Source organism: Carassius carassius, chromosome 36, assembly GCF_963082965.1.
Source record: "Carassius carassius chromosome 36, fCarCar2.1, whole genome shotgun sequence".
Classification (NCBI taxonomy): Eukaryota; Metazoa; Chordata; class Actinopteri; order Cypriniformes; family Cyprinidae; genus Carassius; species Carassius carassius.
Genome location: NC_081790.1, coordinates 3,541,401 through 3,564,528, shown reverse-complemented (window position 1 = coordinate 3,564,528; position 23,128 = coordinate 3,541,401). Strand labels below are relative to the sequence as shown.

General features: G+C 38.2%; 1 protein-coding gene across 2 annotated transcripts; it reads right to left on the bottom strand.

The window, feature by feature from the left end:
* Positions 1-8,298: 8,298 nt before the first annotated feature.
* LOC132116936 (ATP synthase subunit alpha, mitochondrial) lies at positions 8,299-15,340 on the bottom strand. Of its 2 annotated transcripts, XM_059525846.1 has the most exons (11): positions 15,182-15,340; positions 14,443-14,518; positions 14,138-14,307; positions 11,781-11,954; positions 11,506-11,672; positions 11,126-11,426; positions 9,257-9,481; positions 9,067-9,174; positions 8,838-8,982; positions 8,594-8,744; positions 8,299-8,516 (listed from the first exon to the last, which is right to left on the bottom strand). In XM_059525846.1, the coding sequence occupies exons 1-11, from the start codon at positions 15,239-15,241 to the stop codon at positions 8,438-8,440; spliced, it is 1,656 nt and encodes a 551-aa protein (XP_059381829.1). In that variant the 5' UTR covers positions 15,242-15,340; the 3' UTR covers positions 8,299-8,437. The 2 variants fall into 2 exon arrangements, with proteins under 2 accessions (XP_059381829.1, XP_059381828.1); XM_059525845.1 differs by having other exon boundaries at positions 8,299-8,744.
* Positions 15,341-23,128: the final 7,788 nt, after the last annotated feature.

Below are 23,128 nucleotides of genomic sequence, written 5' to 3'. Positions count from 1 at the left end.
TCGGATCAGGTTTGAGTTTCTGCATTTATGCATGCGTAAACATGCATTTTGATAAGAAAGGATGACGAATATAAAAAAGGATGAAAAATATAAAAAAGCACATACAAAAATGTCAGACTCAGCGTGCAAGTACCTTATGAGTTATACGTATGTTGTTATGTCTATCTATTCAATTCAGTTGGTCAAGCATCACTATTGTCATACTCATACTTTTATACACAGGGTCAGTGATCTGAATAAATGTAAGTATTAAACTCCACTATTCACACTTATTATTACCCACAATGCTCAAGAAACATCCTAGCAGTGGCAAAATCCTTTGTTCACAGTAATGGCTAGACTATGATGACAGAGAGAAGAAATCTACATATCACTAGTCTGGTGGCGGATCTCCAGACTGTTACTCATGTGGTCAGTATCCCTAATAACAGACTTGTCTGATACTGATGTAGCGCATAATACTCATATTCACAGCACCAATTGGCCGATCACACTGACCACTGACCAATCACGTGACGTTGTGGTGAGTGACATAATCCCACATCCTAATCAGAGCGGTGAATGCTGCCCAGTGTGTGTATGTGTGTGTTAAGACCTAAATTACAGTCTTTATCCGAAGCTGCTCTGTCATTAAAGCTTTCTGAAGCTTTATGAGTATGTTAAGACCCAGGTGGGCAAAGTTCTGGAATGTTCTGATTTAAGCCACCTTCCGTTGGTGCGAGCCTGTGTTACAATCTCTGAATGTCTGGTTATGTTGGACCCGTCACTAGAACAGCAGGAAACAGACAGACACACTCACACTGTGTCCTTTTGTTTTCACCGTAGGTTGAGATGGCCTGTTAGTTTGTGGTAAGACGACCCCGCTAATGATCTTAGCATCTGGTTAGCTCTAGGGTTCGGTTGCACACGTATCCCCGTCAATGTTTGTGTAAGAATAGCCGCAATCATGTGTTTTTGTGTCAAGAATCTCTTTAAACAGACACTGTTGACTCCTGATGGCGTTCGTACCTGAGCTACAGCTCTCTCGCACTCATGTTCAGTGTGTTTATTGAGGCTGGTTATGGTGGTGCTTTTAACAGCCTGTGTAACAGTGCTTTAGGAGCATGTAATTGTTCAAACGGGGTAAACTGGGGCAGGAGAATGTTCTCTTGAACTCTGGAGGAGTATAATTTTCCCCTGACCTTCCTTTGGGGGAAGCACAGTGTTCTTCTGACCTCATCCAGGATGGTGGAATGTTCTTGTACGTGTGTGGGACAATAGATATATATTACAAAATAAACGGTATATAAATAGATTAGTGCTGTCAATCGATTAAAAACTTTAACTAGATTAATCACACATTTTTTCTGTGATTAATCACAATAAAAAAAGAAATGTTTTTGTACGTTTTTAATATATTTTTTAATGTAATAATTTCACAGTTAATCAAATTAATGTAGAAACAACATAAAGACAGTATATTTTAAATACTTGTTTAAATGGCATCTTTTTATGAATGAAGGCCAGTATTACTGATATTAATACAGCTACTGATTTTTTTTTATTTTTTATATTTATTATTAGGCTTCAAAAATATAACAGTTTTTAATTTAAGTAAACTTAAAACAATGCTAACATAATAAATGTCATGTTTACTCCTGCCCTTCCTGTCTTAACAGTTAGGAAATATACAGAAATTTAATAAAGTTATCAAAGTTATATGCAGTCTGCACTGCATAAACTATAAATTAAATAGTTAATCCTTATTAAAGCTACAAAAGTTATTTAGTCAAGAGCAGCGAGTCATTTTCTCTGTTCCCTTTGTTCTTTAACTTTACTGACAGGAAGCTTTATTGGCAGCTGTCCCTTTAAGAGCAGACAGGCACGCGGATCTCACCGTTTACTTTCTATGGATCTCGCCTCATTCTCTCACAACTCTTTTTGTTCATTTTAGACTTTATATAAATCATTTAAGATTGCTCTTACGAGGATAATCGACAAAACTGGCACTTTGGGATGTTTATTGTTAGTTCAAGCGCTTAAGAGAACTGGATTCTGGCGCCCTGTCTATGCATTGTGTGTGTGTGTGTGTGTGTGTGTGTACGTGTGTATGTGTCACATAAGGGCATTCACAGACAGCGCATTCTCTTTTGTCTTGCCACGGTTGAAATGTTTAAAAGCATTTAAATGAATAAGAGCGTGATCATATAATGTAAAGCTAGCCAACGGATGGCAGAAAATACCGATGCTGCGTTAATTGCGTTAAATATTTTGACACGTTAAACCAGACAAAAATTAATCGCATGCGTTAACGCGTTAACGTTGACAGCACTAAAATAGATATATAATTATGGAAATAAAAATAATTCCAACGTATCATTAATTTTGCATTTACAGTAATGCACTTATGGAAGGCATTATGGAGTATTTTAAAAGTGTAAATATTTTTTGTTTTTCTCTTATTTATATTTTTGTTCAAACATGTATAATAAGAGTTGTCAATGTAATTTCTGTGGGTGAATTTTCCTTTATGTAAACAGTACTTCACCTATTGAATTATTCAATTTCTGGATTATGCCAAATTAACTGGAACATGGTAATGACAAGAATATTCAAATATTTGATATAACTTTATATATAAACGAGATTAATAACCAGTTTCATATACCTACTCACTGCTGTGTGTATGTGCACTTCGATGGGTTAAATGCAGAGCACCAATTCCGATTATTGGTTACCAAATGTCACGACTTTCACTTTCATATATAATTTTTTTAATGACACAAAATAATTTGATTAATTAAATATTTTATCAGAAATTTAAAGCCTTTTCGCTGTATTTTTAAAACGGCATGTATTTAAAATGTATCCCTGTGCAATGTCTTGCCCACAACAGACTTCCATTGTAAGTGCTTTCCTGTAAACGCGATTCTAAGTTGTTTTTACAAACTGATGGGCAAGCTGAATTTCTGTCCTGAGGTAATCAACAGCATGCCAACACACTTCAAACCCAGAACATTCCTTGCACAAAAGGTTGTGGAAATGTAAGGAATTTTCAACAATTGAGCAATTTCCTAACCTCATAAACATTATTCTTGTTGTTTTCTCAGAAATGAGGGTACGGGGTAAAAGTACAACAACAGGATTCGATTATCAGCTTCTGTTGCGTGTTACGCTTGATGCTGGATGGACTAGCAGCGCTGCCGATCAACAGGCAAATGTGGGGCTTTAGAAGACAAGCACCTCAAATGCGTGGTCACATGCTACAAACCTCAAAGACACATCAGCGGAGATTGATGAGAGTGTGTGATGGATAATATTCAGGGACATTCGCGCGCTTTGTGTGTGTGTGTGTGTGGTGATGCAGGTTGCACATGGAAGCTATTATTCAGGTACTTAGCCTCCTTACGCACAAACACACAGAGAGAGTGTGCATGTGTTTGGGAAAAAAAAAATCAGGGCAAGTTTAAGGCAAATGTAACAGCAAACAATATTGATAAAATATGCAATTACCAGGACTTTGAAATCTGGTTTTGCAATTAACCGTAAAACACCTTTATCTCCATCAACAAGTTTCTGTGTTGAAACCACAGAAGCTTTGAACAGGTCTCACATCTCGTAACCCAAACAGACTGACATTCGTTCCACTCCCAGTTCCAACTTAAATCCGAGCTAGACGTCTGGATCGGTGTTTGTAACACTGGCATCGGGAGAGAAGACGTGTAACTACTAACAATATTTTCTCGGAATGTTAGAAAGCCAGTCAAACAATAAACACAGCAATAAACTGTTTACCTGGAATGAACAAGAGGGGGAAAAGTTCTGGAGGTCTTCTCTTATAAACAACACAAAGTGTTATAAGCATGACTTTCTGTCAGATGGTGTCTGGGGGCCAGGTGGACCAGATCTGATGATTTAGAGAGCTTTAGTCAAAGAAAACCTCTATGGAGGCTGAAAAGGTCACACGGCGCAGGTAAATCAGATAAGTGGAACCAGCCCCAAAACACTGACATCATCGCTTTAATGAGATAATGGTCGCATGATGTCCGATAGAAAAAATAATCCTCTGTGTGTGTTTAGACCAAAAACACTACTGGATCATCTTGCTTTACCGTGTGTGTGTGTGTGTGTGCGTGCGTGTATTTTATATTATATAGTGTATGTGTGTGTATAGTGGCAGATAGATAATGGCTTTCACAGAAAGTGAAGCAAAAACACAGGAAATGGAGCAGTTTTCCAGACGGTTGCTCCATTCTGGCTGATTCCAGTGTTTAAAGCTTTCATCTCGCTGATAAACAGCAATAGAATAAAAAGTATGGCCTCTATGAAAATATTTGTAGCGTTCAGATGATCTTGGCTCTCTGGAGAGCACATTTAAAAGTAGCTTAACCTATTTTTAGACCCCAAACGGCATTTCAAAGAGAATTTTGCATACGAAACTGAAAATTATTTACTCACCCTCATGTCGTTTCAAACCTAAATGACTTTCTTTGGGAGAATGTTTAAGAGAAATGTTCATGCTGCTCTTTTCCATTCAGAAAGTGAAACTTGTATATTATATTCATTCAATACACACAGACTGATATATTTCAAATTTTTATTTCTTTTCATTTTGATGTTTATAACTGACAACTAAGGAAAATCCCAAATTCAGTATCTCAGAAAATTAGAATATAACTTAAGACCAATACAAAGAAAGGATTTTTAAAAATCTTGGCCAACTAGAAAGTATAAAAATGAGATGTATGAACATGTACAGCATTCAATACTTAGTTGGGGCTCTTTTTGCCTGAATTACTGCAGCAATGCGGCGTGGCATGGAGTCGATTAGTCTGTGGTACTGCTCAGGTGTTATGAGAGCCCAGGTCTTCTGCATTGTTGGGTCTGGCATATCACATCTTCCTCTTCACTTAGATTTTCTATGGGGTTAAGTTCAGGCGAGTTTGCTGGCCAATTAAGAACAGGGATACCATGGTCCTTAAACCAGGAACTGGAAGCTTTGGCACTGTGTGCAGGGGCCAAGTCATGTTGGAAAATGAAATCTGCATCTCCATAAAGTTGGTCAGCAGCAGGAAGCATGAAGTGCTCTAAAACTTGGAGTGGTTCTTGAAGCACTGACTCCAGCTGCAGTCCACTCTTTGTGAATCTCCCCCACATTTTTGAATAGGTTTTGTTTTACAATCCTCTTTAGGGTGCGGTTATCCCTATTGCTTGTACACTTTTTTTCTACCACATCTTTTCCTTGCCTTCACCTCTCTATTAATGTGCATGGACACAGAGCTCTGTGAACAGCCAGCCTTTTGCAATGACCTTTTGTGTCTTGTAGGGCTGTCACTCTTTATTCGATATTCGAATATGCATTCGAACATGATGTGAAATATCCATAATCAAACTATAAATAAAATATCCGGTTTTTAAAATGCCATGTGTAGCGCATTTTTTACAGTCTAGGATTAGACCAATTGTTTTTTATTTTATTCTTTGCCAACTTATCCAGTAGAGGGCACTCTAGACGTATTGTAGCGTAGGCCCATGACCAAATCAAGTGAATAATAGCTAGTAGCCAGGCAGGCACGTCTGTGCGCTCCGAATTTGTGTTCTCCACCACGGGGAACATTGTAAATAAAAAGAGAGCCGCACTTATTCCAGATCAAGTTGATAGACTGGTGTTTCTTGCAAACAATATTAAGAAATGAATTAGGCTAGGCTATATTCCTTACTCCTGCTGCTGTTTAAGCCGTCACGTTATTGTTTGTGCCTGTTCTGAATCGTTTTTTTCTTTCTTTTTTCATTTAGCCTAATGTTGTGAAATATGCAAAGTGGCACTTCATATAAGTTTATATTCATATTCAGGTTATCAAGTTGATAACCTGCTGTTTCAAACATTAAGTAAAAAATTAATAATCCAGACAGTACTGTTTATGACTGTCACTGTTAATACATTTGTGATTGAATCTTCATTAGGCTACAGTGTTTTTTTTTATGCGCGGGGAGGGGGGGGGGTAGATATTAGAATACATTCGAATACATTGCATGATATTCGATACCCGTTCGAATTAGATTTTTCTCAAAAGTGACAGCCCTAGTTCCTTGCCCTCCTTGTGCAAGGTGTCAATGGTCGTCTTCTGGACAACTGTCAAGTCAGCAGTCTTCCCCATGATTGTGTAGCCTACAGAACTAGACTGAGAGACCATTTAAAGGCTTTGCAGGTGTTTTGAGTTAATTAGCTGATTAGAGTGCGGCACCAGGTGTCTTCAATATTGAACCTTTTCACAATATTCTAATTTTCTGAGATACTGAATTTGGAATTTTCCTTAGTTGTCACTTATAAACATCAAAATTAAAAGAAATAAACATTTGAAATATATCAGTCTGTGAATATAATATGAAAGTTTCACTTTTTGAATGGAATTAGTGAAATCAACATTTTGATGATGTTCTAATTATATGACCAGCACCGGTATAATGGTGTCCAAAAAGTGTGCCACATATACAAAGAAAAAGAAAATCTTGTTTCATATTAAAAATTCATATGATAAAGGCTTAAAAAGGTAAAACCTTACTTAAAGCCTTTTATAAAATAAGTTTTAATACATTATGCATTGCACATGGATCTACAATAAAAGACAAATATTATATTAAAACGCATGTAATTTATACATAATGTAACAATGTAATTTAATACATAAACCAAAACATAGGGTGTTTACAACACATTAATTTGAAATACAACTGATGTGTGGCCACAGGTGTGTTTATTTCAGCATATAATATTGCTCCTGTAATCAGAATCTAGAGTCAATGCATGCTTTTTGTTTTATAATTGGACATATTCAATATCTGCGTCTCTTTGTTCCTCCTCATTAAACCTGAACTCCCTCTTATCCACGTGTGTTGATGTCTAGATTCTCAGACGTGGATTCACCGCTAAACCTCATCTCAAATGACGCACACTCAAACAGCAGGCCTGGAGCATCCGGTCTGGTTTATAGATGCGCACACACACACTCCAACATCAGACCTTCCCAGTCCTTGTGCCAGGAGTGTGTTTGTCATATTAAAAACTTCTACCATGTGACATAATACCAGAGCCTTTACACACCTGTGTAAATATAGCAGAAGAGAATTTTTAACATGGGAGATCAGTAGATGTGTGAGTTTGTATGATCGTTAGCTTTCAGTAGAGATGTGTGTACTGTATCCCCCGCTGGTATATAACATCTCCTCCAGCCCATTAAAGCAGCACAACATGCAGAGAACAAGATGTAATGGTACTTTGTCAACTGATGCTTGAGGGGGTGTGTGTGTTTTCTGAGGTACATTATGGGACGACATACAAACTAGAGTTTACAGAGATGTAAGTGTGTGTGCGCTCAGAAATAATGGTTCTTTGCAGAAGAAGAGAGAAATCTGACATCAGAATTCAAAGCCTATTTGGTTCTACTTCCAATTTTAATGGTTGTGTATCGAAAGTAGTCTCTGCCGTTCATGTAGGTGGACATTCACATTTGATGACCATGCACAAAGGAGAATAAGGTTACTCTCTCACTATACTTTAAACATTTCTTTCAGTTCTGTATAGTGTCACTTACCCATTTGAGTATTTCTCAGCCAGTAGAGGGCATTCTAGAAATACCATCAGTGTGTTACTGCCAAGGGGTCACGTTTTTAGGTTAACGTGAGATAGATATCCTTCAGAAGTAACCATACCAGATGTACATTTAAACAAACCTTGATCAGCTACTATAGGACTTCTGTAGCAAAAGTAAACTGCCATCATGTGCCGAAGTGCACGGTTTCCATCTGGTGTTAAGTCATGAAACGAATACTAGAAGAGAAGTTTGACTTTACTGTCTCTAGTGGCTGAATGTGTGTGTGTGTAACTGCCCTGGAATGACATTGAACTGAAATGACCCCAACCATATTACAACTAGTGGCAGACAATCAAAAATTAGGTTGAGGTTTGAAAAACTTCCATTCCACTTTTTCCAAGCAATGCAACCATCAGATTTTAAAAAAACAAAACCCTGATTTCAGCTTTCATGCAAACCTCAGCATCCCAAATCTCTAAAAGGAAAAACAAAAGTCTGCATGCCAAACCTTGCTATTTGGGAAATAATCAAGTTCTCAACTTCACCTGCATAAGCAATACGCTCAATTACCCGTCAGCAGGTACAGAACCTCAACTCAAATTACACAGTCAAACACAAGGGCATAGCAAATCAGAATTCCCATTACACAACTAATTTTCATATTTTAAGTACAAATTCATAGCTTAAATAATTAGTCACAACAAAAATAAGTGCAAAGAAACAAAAATGGAGTTGGGAACACTTTATTCTCTGTTAGGAGACTTCTGTACATTGAGGATCAAGTGCCACTGGAACTTTTCTTTAGGATTTGTATAAATTTATGCAGCAGCACTATGCAAACATTGACAAAACATCAGCGAAAGAGTCTACTCGAAGCTTGAGAGGAAGTTGAGCACAACCTCCTTGAGTTTTGCATCAGAGGCCTCTGAAATCTTACCCTCGACCCTGAAACACAACACAAACATTTAGACATGAACCTGTTCACTGGCTTCTCTTACACAGAAATGCGCAAGAAAACTTGCCTGATGGCTGCAAGCAGATCCTGTTGCTGGCTGATGACGTGTTGAAGGAAGGTTTTCTCGAATCTGGTGATCTTGCTAGGCTCCATCTTGTCCAAGTATCCTCTCACACCAGCATAAATGACGGCCACCTGCTCCTCAATGGCCATGGGAGCTTAACGAGACAAAACAGCACAGGAACATTACAAACCTGTAGTTTATGAGTGAACCTATCCTCCTATGCAGCAGGGGGCAGCAGTGCACTCACCATACTGGCCCTGCTTGAGCAGCTCTGTGAGTCGCACGCCTCGGTTCAGCAGCTGCTGTGTGGCGGCATCCAGATCAGAACCAAACTGGGCGAAGGCGGCCACCTCACGGTACTGGGCCAACTCCAGCTTCATGGTACCAGCCACCTGGAGAATGTAAGGATGGGTGTTTTAGAACCATTTTCACATTGAAAAGGAGCTCGAAAACATCAACTGGGTGACAAAACAAACCTGCTTCATGGCCTTGGTCTGGGCAGCAGAGCCGACACGGGACACAGACAGACCCACGTTAATAGCGGGACGGATACCCTTGTAGAACAACTCTGTCTCCAAGAAAATCTGCAGGAATAGGAGATTGAGAAGATCAGCTTGGGAATCCAATCGTTGACTGTGCAGAAGATCTGCTTGTGCAGTTGCTCACCTGTCCATCAGTGATGGAGATGACATTGGTGGGAATGTAAGCGGACACATCTCCGGCCTGGGTCTCGATAACAGGCAGGGCGGTGAGGGATCCACCACCGAAGTTGTCATTCATCTTGGCTGCTCTCTCCAGCAGACGGGAGTGCAGGTAGAAGACGTCACCGGGGTAGGCCTCACGACCGGGGGGACGACGCAGCAGCAGGGACATTTGGCGGTAGGCAACAGCCTGAAGAGTGCAAGGTTTACCATTATTTTCTGCATTCAAACTCCTTTATTACAATTTGAAAAGCATCCTAGGACACAATGTTGGGAGAGAGTCTAACAGATGCATGTGGCGTTGAACACCTTAAGATGTAGCTTTTTTTGGTGACTACATAATGTGCATTACGGCTGCATATAAAAAAAAAATAATTGGTTGTTTATACTGCTGCACAATTTGGCACAAATTGTGTTAAATACGGCTATAAAAATAATCAAAAATACATGTCAGAGCATTTAAATGCACTTAATACAAACATGCATTTAAGGAATAAAAAAAAAAAAAACACATTAAAAGCATTTAAATTAAAGTGGTCCTTAAACGCACATTAAAGCACTCCAAACTCGGATGTAGTTTGCATGAGACAGCATTTACGGTGAAGCAAGCCAGTGCAAACACCAGCTGATAATGAGCTCCTCATATCCAAGAGAAAATTGCTGCACTTTGTGCTGAAAAATGCAGGCACTTAAATAGAAATAGTAGTTTAGCACTATAAAAATGTGGGAAAAAGTACCAAGCACAGCCATGCCTTTGATATTTGGACCAGTGTATTAAGGTCACACTAGCTGTTTTGTAGGCAAAAAAACTCAGTGTAGTGATGACTAGGGCTGGGCAATATATTGAATATTAGCGATAATGTCGCAATGTTGACCATGTAAAATTTGAAGTTATCGTGAATATCAAATATTTTAAATTAAAGCATACTTTCCCAAAAGACCGTGCCGAATATCTAAAAACGGAACATGTTATGGTGGACTGCTCTACACTCCTCTACTACGTAATCTTTCATAAGTGCGGTTGCCAGATGTCAGGAGTTCAAATCCCATCATCAGCTTTCGCTGTTATATAGATATTTTGTTCCTGGCGTTTTGCTTATTTTAAGCAATCTGGCAACCACACACACGCAAACATGCTCTCTTCATTGTGGAAGTGCCGCCGCAGATGATCTGAAAAACAAACAAGCTGTAGTTTAGCGATCTAAATGAAAGCGTCATTCAGCCGGTCAGTGTTCCGTCATGAGATCTTGACTCAATCACCGCTGTGCGAATAGAGAAACATAGGCTATGGGAATGTGGAATTACTAATATATTATAATAGGCATTTCAATTTTTTCATAATATAGACGGTGTATAAGTAGCGCCTCATCTGAGAGAGTTTCTAGTAGCAGTGGGAACAGTTTTATGCCAGAACGTCTCTTAAACCAGAGACAGACTTGTGTTCTTGTAATCATTTCCCCCAGTTGCAGTGCAAATTGCATGCACTTTAATAAACCATGCACTTTCTGTACTAGTTTTGCACTACTTCAGTTACATATACAGGTGTTAAATTAAAGCAGTTTTTTTATTTAAATGAAAACAGACATTGAATATCGTACAAAGTTTGACAATATCGATTTAATATAATCGCCCAGCCCTAGTGATGACTAATGCAACACTCACATAGAAGTCACTTTGCACGAACCAAGCCTCTTTCTACTGGTCCGTGTGGAAAACCAACAGTCAGTTTGAGCTAGCTCTAGAATCTTTCACCCTCACATGAAGTTCCCTATTCAAGGAGTTCCAGCAAAAGTCAACCAAATTTTAGACCGCAGCTTTATTACAAAGTTCTCACCTGTTTGGAAAGATCGTCGTAGATGATGAGGGCGTGTTTGCCGTTGTCTCTGAAGTACTCTCCCATGGAGCAGCCGGAGTAAGGAGCCAGGTACTGCAGGGGAGCAGCGTCAGACGCGGTAGCCGACACCACGATGGTGTACTTCATGGCACCGCTGTCTGTCAGCCTCTTCACCAGCTGGGCCACGGTGGATCTCTTCTGACCGATGGCCACGTAGATGCAGTACAGCTTCTTTTTCTCTTCAGTGCCTTCGTTGAAGCGCTTCTGGTTGATGATGGTGTCGATGGCAATGGCGGTTTTGCTGGAGGAAACAAACTGAAATAGATGACCAAGTGCAAATGAAGCAAGCATTTAAATTGATCATCAAATCACTCTCTTACCCAGTCTGACGGTCTCCAATGATCAGCTCTCTCTGGCCACGGCCAATAGGCACCAGACTGTCCACGGCTTTGATGCCGGTCTGCATGGGCTCCCTCACAGAGATACGGGGGATGATGCCAGGGGCCTTCAGTCCCACACGCCTACGCTGCTTAGAGCCCAGGGGTCCCTTTGGAGGACAAACAGAGACTGATTGGTCAACTCCAGTATGATGACCATTGGATAAAAAAAATGAATCAGAACTAAAACAATACAAGTATCCAGTTGGTGGTCAGACCTTGCCATCGATGGCGTTTCCCAGAGCATCCACAACACGCCCGAGCAGCTCCTCTCCGACAGGAACATCAACAATAGCCCCGGTTCTCTTGACAATGTCACCCTCTTTGATCAGTTTGTCATTACCAAACACCACGACACCAACATTATCAGGCTCCAAGTTCAGAGACATGCCCTACAGAGAGAAGTGAAAGTCTTAAACGTAACAGCCACTAGTTAACCAAACAGGATTCCATACTCGAATCCTAATTCATTTATAGTAAATTTTAGTATAACCATTTAAAAAAAAAAAAAAAAAAAGTCATACCCTTTACTTTTTAGTCCCCACTACACCATTTCATAATGAAATCAAAATAAACAAGCAACATTATCTATGCAATACCATTTTATGTAAATAACAAAACCCATGTAGATTGTGTGCATTAAGCAGAATATCAATCATCTTGAAGCATCTGGAGTCCTTAGCCTTGTTTCCATTGTCGGGCTTAAAGCGGGCGTGCTAGTGCGTGCCAGTCGCGTTTCCACGGTCACTTCCGGGGCTTGATCGTGCCTCGTCAGTGCTTCCTCGGAGCCAACGGCCAGGGTTTTTTGGCTCAATGAAAACCTTGGGCCAAAGCGGGTCAGCTGGGGCTAGAGGAGGGGTTATGAACAAAGGCGGAGTTCCTCCACATCTGGAGAGCATCAGCACCGCGGATCATTTCAGAAAGATAACAGCTGTAACACCAGCATTTAAAACTTTTTTTTTTTAAAAAGTTGAGCTCCACTCACTTTCAGTCAGCAGCGAGTGCTTGAAATGACTTGATCTGCTGTGTATTATAATCACCATTAGGCCTGTCACGATAACAAATTTTTCTGGACGATAAATTGTCCAAGAAATTATCGCGATAAACGATAATATTTGTTGTTCTAAGACAAGTTATCAACTAATATGATAATAGCATAACACAGGTACACCTTTTCAAAGATCAATAAACCTGTGTTTTATTTTATGGCAGATTCCGAGCAAGAAATACCAACATGTGGCTTAAAAATTAATTTTTAGTTAGGGATGCTCATATTGACCATTTACCGAAAGTAAACATTTTGACTGATGAAGGGGCTGTTCACATAACGATTCTTTTGAGCACTAAAGTTCGTTCTCTCAAATACGGTATGAGCGCTCATAATGGAAGTGAAGTGGTCGCAACGCGCTCGTTTTTTTTCCAGGCGCGTCCGCACCGCATCTAGTTAAAAACATTTCAGCTTTTCAGATTGACGCAAGCGCACCAGGTCGAACTCAATCAGCTTCCTTCGGGGTGAAATTCCCCGTTGTTTGTGAAAAATGGGGTGCACCAAAACACTGCAGAGTTTTAACTTTTCTTCATAAATAAATCTTGTAGCAGAGTTACAGCAAGGGTTTTTCGGTGGTGGAAATCCATTGCTGAAATGTCCTTGTAACAGATCGCAGCTGATGGATGCTTAGCAACGACAGACACCTCAGAAAGGGGAACGAAGTTACTTGCAAAATATGCTACGCAGTATTAAAATAAAGCAGTAGTGCAAGTACAATGCAATCACTTGCGACGCAAACATCCACAAGCAAATGAAAAGCGCTTCCAAACGGTGGTCACTCTAGCGAGACGTTGTCACATCGGAAAGGGTTTTCTGCCACGGGCTGTCCATAGGCTGCGCTCCAGACTAACCCCACATCATGACAGGTTACATTTTTTAAATAAAAATTTAACAAAAGAAATTGATTTATCGACTATCGCGACAGGCCTAATCACCATAAAAGGCAGAAATATTGTGAAAAGCGATGCAAAAGACTGCATGCTAGGTATTAACATTACCATAGTATCAAAAGAAATCAAAAATCACAATCGTGTATTTATTTAGTAACATTTTATCAGTCATAAGTCTCATCTCAAGAGTTTAGCTCCATGTAGCCCATGTTTTTTGTTCGAAAGCTTTTATAAAAATAAATGAACGATCATTCTTTCTAAATGTGATGTATATAGCTGTGAAACAGATTAGACTGAAAAACAGGCTGTTCACGCTTTATTTCTGTGTGACAAGCTTTCCAGTCCTGATAAATTAAGATAAATTTATCAATTACTGTAAAACATTGATGCTTTTGGATTTGAATATTTAACAGTATGCAAAAACAAACAGCCGCTTTATGTTCGTTTTGGGATCTCGTAGACTTATTTCTTATTAGTTTGAAAACTTCTTTGTTGGTGAAATGGAGTTGTCTGACATTGTTCCTGAGAGGCGTGTGAAGGGTGGGTTTTAGTGAAGCGCAGCGGAGCTTCTGGCCTGATGGTGGAAACATGGCTCTTGATGGCTCTGCCACGACCTTCTGACCCCTTGCTAGCTCACCTTTAGACCAGAGGAGAACTCCACCATCTCCTCGGCCTGCACGTTCCTCAGCCCGTACACACGAGCGATACCGTCACCGATGGACAGCACACGGCCCGTCTCCTCCAGAGAAGCACTAGTATCAGCTCCAAGAATCTTCTCCTCCAGAATACTGGACACTTCTGCTGTGCCTGAGGAATGATGCAAAGCGTTTTGTGTGTGCATGACAATGCAAACAAAAAAAAAAAAATAAATAAATGCAATAATCAAAAAACTTAACACGGAGAAAAAAAAAACCCAAATGCAAAAAGGAAGTGATTAATAACCTGTCTTCTGCAGCCATGGTCTGGCAGTGTGCAGGTTCTTTGCTCCAATGCATGCAGCAGCAACATTCTTGGAAACCTGCAATTGCAAATATATTGGTTACAACGATAGTGTTTGTGATTAACATACACCTTAAGATCCAGCCATAATAATCCAAGCTTTGTGCATGCGAGCCTTTGACCTTGACGTGCGAACAACCACGTCACTAGAGCTGAACCCATTATTTCCTTCAAATAAGATTGTAAAAAGCAGACCAACTACAAGTACAAAGAGTGCTCGTTTAACTTCTCATTTCGAATAAATCATTGTCTGATCGCCTTTAGTTATCATCATGCGGCACAAAGCACCATGTCATGAAGAATAAACTACAGTGCAACAAAAAGTGATAGATTATGGACGTATTCAAACATTAAACAATAAAGAAACACCAAGCTTGCATAGTAAAGTTAATGACAGCTGACATGACATACACCCAAAGCAGCGTTTCCTGACCTTCAATTGAGAAAGTCATTCATTCGTCACTTGCCAAACATGCAACAGTACGCTTTTCTAATTTAAATAGAAGTCAAAAACACGAAGATTCCCTTCCCTTAAACAACACCTAGCTATAGCTGAAACTAGAATCAAATAAAGCTAAATTGAACCGCAGGATACGCAGGCCCTTCATAAAGCAAGATGGCGCCGCTGACATTCAGCGCTCCGTGCCGCGCGCTCATCAAAACAACACAGAATCAGACTTACGAATCCGGCCCGTTTGGGCAGGGAGCGGGCTACAGCCGCCGCGACGCGAACTGAGAGCATGTTTACGGTTTGGTTTGTGTAGCGGGAGCTCGAGCTTGTGTCCTCCTACAACGGCCGGCTGGAGCGCGAGTAGCCGAGTGAAGGAAATGGAGGTCGCGAGCGCAGCTCATATAGGAAAGGTCAGCGACTCACCCGGATGTAGTTCGGCGACACGACGACGAGATTTTTTTTGTTCATGTAAATTCTATAAAGTCAAGGTTATGTCCATTATATATATTTTTATAAAATTTGCCATTCAGGATGATAAAATTTACAAAATTGTGAATATTTTTATCATCATTCTCAAAGTAGCAAATAATTTCTTTCACATTCAGTGTTATCATTAGATTCATTTTAACTGAAAAAGTAAAAGACAAAACAAAAAAACAATCTTTCCGAAATGACTTTACACTCTGGCAATCAACAAATGATTTAATGATAATTTAAAGACTCTTCATCATTGTTACAAAAGGAACATTCTTTCCCAATATCCATAAAATTAGAAAGCCACATATTAGTTGGATATATTTTGTGTAAGATCTTCAGGTGAATTACTTTGTTAGAAATACAAATTTTGTAAGGGAGCAGCCATGCTTTTCTCCAATTAACATCTCTTCAAATGGAATTCCAGTAAAATTTCCCTCTGTAACTTGCTTTTGTTCGTTAAATACTTGTCTTATATCTTTGTTATTACTTTTTGGTTACAACAGAAAATTCTTTAAATTTTATAGGAAAGTTGAATTTGGACAAAAAAGAATCATAAGAGTGACATTTTAAAGATGAATCAAATAAATCACTTAAACACATTAACCCGTGATCCAAACATTTCTCAAAAAATAAACTCTTGCCTTTAACTGTAATCAATTCATTGTTCCATATTTTCATTTTGTGAGGAGAAAAATTATGCACAAAGCACAGGTACAGGCCAAGAGTGCTTGCTCATGGAATTTATCCAAAAGAGGAAGAAAAGCTCATATTTTATGACTGATTACGTCACTTCTTTTCAAAAAATAAAATCATTCTAACCAACATTAATTCTTTTAGAAATATTTTGTAAGGAGGCATTTCATTACCATTTTAGTATTTATACATTTATTATTATTATTATTATTATTATTATTCATATAATATTTTTAAGCATTTATATATTCTATGTCCTTCAATTTAAAGCTATAAAGGAAAATTTCATTTTAATTTATTCATTGTGCGAATAAAAATCTGATGGATTTCTGTAGGATCATGTTACACTGAAGACTGGAATAATGATGCTGAAAATACTGTTTTGCATCACAGGAATAAATTACATTTTATTAATTGTATTAAAACAGAAAACCAATATTAGAAATTGAAATAATAATTCACAATATTTTTAAAAAATATTTATTTTGATCAAATATATACAGCCTTGATGAGCATTAAGAGACTCCATTAAAAAATATAAAAAATCTTACTGATCCCAAACTTTTGAGCTGTAGTATATATATATATATATATATATATATTATGCTACAAGTGTGACTGCATCATATAATAATTGCTGTTAATAATGTTCATCGTCTGACTGACTACGTCTTGTAAGACTACTCATTTTTCTGAAAAATCCTGTCATATGCACATAAACTGACAGTCACCACTTATATGCTACTAATAAATATTGTAGAAACATAATTTTCAATAAAGTTGCTTTGTAATGATATATATTTTAAGATTTGTATCTTAAAAAGCGCTATACAAATAAACTTGACTTGAATTGAATATATATATATATATATATATATATATATATATATATATACAGTATATATATATATACACAGCACAGACCAAAAGTTTGGAAACATTACTATTTTTAATGTTTTTGAAAGAAGTTTCTTCTGCTCATCAAGCCTGCATTTATTTGATCAAAAATACAGAAAAAACAGTAATATTGTGAAATATTATTACAACTTAAAATAATAGTTTTCTATTTGAATATACTTAAAAAAAAATGTATTCCTGTGATGCAAAGCTGAATTTTCAGCATCATTACTCCAGCCTTCAGTGTCACATGTAACATCAGTCTATCTGTCACGGCTTACGCTGCTGGAAGGAACACGGAACCGAGGGATAAACGAAACAAGGATTTATTAAATCAAACATAGGCAAGGTAAGTAGCAAATAACAGGTGGCAAGTGGCAAGTAACAAGAGGACAAGTTGACAAGTAACTAGTAACGAGTAGACCCGACAAAACAGAACTGAAAGGACAAGGCTTTTATACAAGGGATAATGGGGAAACACAGGTGGATGGCATGACTAAATTAACAGGGACATGGAACACATGCGGAAATGACTAGACACACCTGGGAACTAATCAAACCACACACGGAAGACAGAAACTGGGTCACAGGGGCAAAAACACACAAAATGAGTCCAGGTGTGTGACACTATCACATGATCCTTTAGAAATCATTCTAATATTCTGATTTATTGAGTGTTGGAAACAGTTCTGCTGTCTCATATATTTGATGAATAAAAGATTAAAAAGAACTGCATTTATTCAAAATAAAAATAAAAATTATAATAATATATATTCTAATCATATATTTTCTTTACTATCACTTTTTATCAATTTAACACATCCTTGCTGAATAAAAGTATTTTTATTACTTTTTTTATTAAAAAGTAAGTTTTATTTTAAAAAAAAAGAAAGAAAAAAAATTACTGACCCCAAATTACTGACCAGTAGTGTATATTGTTATTACAAAATATTTATATTTTAAAAACATAGCTTCTTTTTTTTTGTTACTTTTTATTCATCAAAGTATCCTAAAAAAGTATCACATGTTCTGAAAAAATATTAAGCAGCAGAACTGTTTCCAACTTTGATAATGAATCATCATATTAGAATGATTTCTAAAGGGTCATGTGATAATGATCCTAAAACTTCAGCTTTGCATCACAGAAATAAATGATAATTTAAAGTATAATAAATTTAAAAACAATTATTTTAAATTGTAATAATATATCATAATATTAAATTTTTTTTCTGTATTTTTTATCAAATAAATGCAGGCTTGATGAGCAGAAGAAATTTCTTTCAAAAACATTAAAAATAGTAATGTTTCCAAACTTTTGGTCTGTACTGTATATGTCATATATATATATGAACAATAATTAATGCATTGTTTCTTTTTCCTCTTGAAATATCTTGTTCGTTGTGCGGTGCTTCTGCATCCCAGAATCTCCTTGGTCGATTTGTCATTTGGGCAGCCAAATGCCAATGAATAATGCGCTTTTGAGGACAAATTCAGTGGCGGGAAGTTTAGTTGTTGTGTGTATATGTCAAGTAAATTTAATCGTGTTTGACACACAGTTAGTGGGAAAAATGTGTAAGAAAAGCTAAATTGTGAGTTAATGCCATTGTAGAATACATTAGCGTTATATAACTACACTAAGTTAATAAAGTACAAAATATAAACGCGTAAACGTTCCCTGCAGTTCCGTTGTCTGTGTTTATATCTGTACTAAATTCACTTAACAGTCTTATTATAACTAGATGCATTGCATACACAGTTTTAATTAACGCGTGTTTGTTATTTTACCTTTTATGCATTATGTACTTAAACGATAAATGTGCATAAAACCGAAAGAACAAAAATAGTATGGCACTATTATGTTTTGGAACATGTCCTATAACAATACCATGGCATTCTTTATAGTTTGGGGAAAATGGCCATTCATATGGTAGTCATTCAGAACCATATCAATGTACCATGATGTTCTGACACAAACAATCTGGTTTTATTCCAGTAAATATTGATTCTTGAATCTCCAAACACTTCCATGTTGCATTTACAGCTCATCTGTATGTACTGTGTAACTGCAGGTGAGTCAGTGGCTCAGGAAGGTGTTTGGGCAGCAGCCAGTGCCGGAGTTGAAGTGAACACACGCACAGTGGAGATCCTGTACGAGCTGAATCTGAGACAGTCGCTTTGGAAGAAGCAGGCTGAGAAATGCATTACGATTCTGTAAGTGTACAAGTTTTTGTTGTGGAATAAATCAGTTTGGGCTTACTGACTTTCATTTTGGTCCTTGACAGGAGCTCATCTGCAAGAGGCGATGGGACTTCAGGCTGGAGGACTTTCCAAACCCACAGTGGACCTGCAGTTGGCACTGGAGGAAACGGCTGAAGTGCTCAAACTCAGAGACACATCACTTGGGAGGTACAATAATACTCTGACATAAACACATTTCATCACATGCATGAGATTATGTAGGCATGTTCCTTAGTCGAGATGCAATGTGGTTCTGGAACCTAATCTTAAAGGGATACTCCACCCCAAAATGAAAATGTTGTCATTAATCACTTACCCGCATGTTGTTCCAAACCCGTAAAAGCTCCGTTCGTCTTCGGAACACAATTTAAGATATTTTGGATGAAAACCTGGACTGGCTTGAGACTGTCCCATAGACTGCCAAGTAAATAACAATGTCAAGGTCCAGAAAAGGTATGAAAAGTTGTCGTCAGAATAGTCCATCTGCTATCAGATGTGCAATCTGGGTTATATGAAGCGACAGGAACACTTTTTGTAAGCGAAGAAAACAAAAATAACAACTTTATTAAATAATTCCTTTGTCAACTAGAACAACGAGAATTTGTTGAAGCATCGAAAATACATTTTGGTCCAAAAATAACAAAAATTAGCATATTTTGATATTGATATTTTAGATTTACAGGTCCTTCTCAAAAAATTAGCATATTGTGATAAAGTTAATTATTTTCCATAATGTAATGATAAAAATTAAACTTTCATATGTTTTAGATTCATTGCACTCCAACTGAAATATTTCAGGTCTTTTATTGTTTTAATACTGATGATTTTGGCATACAGCTCATGAAAACCCAAAATTCCTATCTCAAAAAATTAGCATATTTCATCCGACCAATAAAAGAAACGTGTTTTTAATACAAAAAAAGTCAACCTTCAAATAATTATGTTCAGTTATGCACTCAATACTTGGTCGGGAATCCTTTTGCAGAAATGACTGCTTCAATGCGGCGTGGCATGGAGGCAATCAGCCTGTGGCACTGCTGAGGTGTTATGGAGGCCCAGGATGCTTCGATAGCGGCCTTAAGCTCATCCAGAGTGTTGGGTCTTGCGTCTCTCAGCTTTCTCTTCACAATATCCCACAGATTCTCTATGGGGTTCAGGTCAGGAGAGTTGGCAGGCCAATAGAGCACAGTAATACCATGGTCAGTAAACCATTTACCAGTGGTTTTGAGGTCGTGCTGAAAAACAAAATCTTCATCTCCATAAAGTTTTTCAGCAGATGGAAGCATGAAGTGCTCCAAAATCTCCTGATAGCTAGCTGCATTGACCCTGCCCTTGATAAAACACAGTGGACCAACACCAGCAGCTGACATGGCACCCCAGACCATCACTGACTGTGGGTACTTGACACTGTACTTCAGGCATTTTGGCATTTCCTTCTCCCCAGTCTTCCTCCAGACTCTGGCACCTTGATTTCCGAATGACATGCAAAATTTGCTTTCATCCGAAAAAAGTACTTTGCACCACTTTGGACAACAGTCCAGTGCTGCTTCTCTGTAGCCCATATCCTGCACACGCCTGTGCACGGTGGCTCTGGATGGTTCTACTCCAGACTCAGTCCACGGCTTCCGCAGCTCCCCCAAGGTCTGGAATCGGTCCTTCTCCACAATCTTCCTCAGGGTCCGGTCACCTCTTCTCGTTGTGCAGCGTTTTTTGCCACACTTTTTCCTTCCCACAGACTTCCCACTGAGGTGCCTTGATACAGCACTCTGGGAACAGCCTATTCATTCAGAAATTTCTTTCTGTGTCTTACCCTCTCGCTTGAGGGTGTCAATGATGGCCTTCTTGACAGCAGTCTTACCCATGATTGCGGTTTTGAGTAATGAACCAGGCTGGGAGTTTTTAAAAGCCTCAGGAATCTTTTGCAGGTGTTTAGAGTTAATTAGTTTATTCAGATAATTAGATTAATAGCTCGTTTAGAGAACCTTTTCATGATATGCTAATTTTTTGAGACAGGCATTTTGGGTTTTCATGAGCTGTATGCCAAAATCATCAGTATTAAAACAATAAAAGACCTGAAATATTTCAGTTGGTGTGCAATGAATCTAAAATATATGAAAGTTTAATTTTTATCATTACATTATGGAAAATAATGAACTTTATCACAATATGCTAATTTTTTTAGAAGGACCTGTAGTCCGAGAGCTCTCAGTCCCTCCATTGAAGCTGTGTGTACGGTCTACTGTCCATGTCCAGAAAGGTAAGAAAAACATCATCAAAGTAGTTCATGTGACATCAGAGGGTCAGTTAGAATATTTTGAAGCATCGAAAACACATTTTGGTCCAAAAATAGCAAAAACTACGACTTTATTCAGCATTGTCTTCTCTTCCATGTCTGTTGTGAGAGAGAGTTCAAAACAAAGCAGTTTGTGATATCTGGTTCGCGAACGAATCATTCGATGTAACCGGAGCTTTTTTAACCAGTTCACCAAATCCAACTGAATCGTTTTAAACGGTTCGCGTCTCCAATACGCATTAATCCACAAATGACTTAAGCTGTTAACTTTTTTAATGTGGCTGACACTCCCTCTGAGTTCAAACAAACCAATATCCTGGAGTAATTCATTTACTCAAACAGTACACTGACTGAACTGCTGTGAAGAGAGAACTGAAGATGAACACCGAGCCGAGCCAGATAATGACTCGTTCACGAGTCAAGAACCGGTTGCATCGGTTTTCGGATCACCAGTTGTTCTTTCTGACAGTTCGATTCAATAAACCGTTTGAAGAAAATGATTCACTGGTTCTTTCGCGCTTGACGAAATGGCATCATTGGCGATGATTGCCCTTGATTCAAGCCTTTGGTTAACCTGGGCTCATAACATTAGCACAGAATCAGTTCAGAATCAATCACCAAAAGAATCAGTTCAGTTCAGACGCTCTGTGTGTCGGTCTGCTTCACGCTGAATCACACATGCGCAGTATCATCAGCTCCTCAGTTCTCAATCGGACGCGTCTGACAGAAACGGTTCTTGACTCGTGAACGAGTCATTATCTGGCTCGGCTCGGTGTTCATCTTCAGTTCTCTCTTCACAGCAGTTCAGTCAGTGTACTGTTTGAGTAAATGAATTACTCCGGGATATTGGTTTGTTTGTGTGTCAGCCACTATAAACAAGTTAACAGCTTAAGTCATTTGTGGATTAATGCGTATTGGAGATGCGAACCGTTTCAAACGATTCAGTTCGATTTGGTGAACTGGTTCTAAAAGATCTGGTTACATCGAATGATTCGTTCACGAACCGGATATGACAAACTGCTTTGTTTTGAACTCTCTTTAAAAAACAAACACAGAAGAGAAGACAATGCTGAATAAAGTCGTAGTTTTTGCTATTTTTGGACCAAAATTTATTTTCGATGCTTCAAAAAATTCTAACTGACCCTCTGATGTCAGATGGACTACTTTGATGATGTTTTTCTTACCTTTCTGGACATGGACAGTAGACCGTACACACAGCTTCAATGGAGGGACTGAGAAGCTCTCGGACTAAATCTAAGATATCTTAAACTGTGTTCCAAAAATAAACGGAGGTCTCACGGGTTTTTTTATTTTTATTTTATGCATCCACAAATTAAAAACGCAATTGCAAATACCATTTGCAATTCCTTTTGAATAAAGTCTGGAATATCATTCCATAGAATATGGACTGTAATGGAACTGCATTTACATCATTTTCTCTCATCTTTTATTCTATACTTAGAAAATCGCAGCTCTAAAAGAGGAAACACTACCTTTGAAGAAGAAACTAGAGCCGTATAATGACTTGAGCCTGGTAGGTACAATTGCATGAAAATTACAGAATTGTTTTATTGAACATG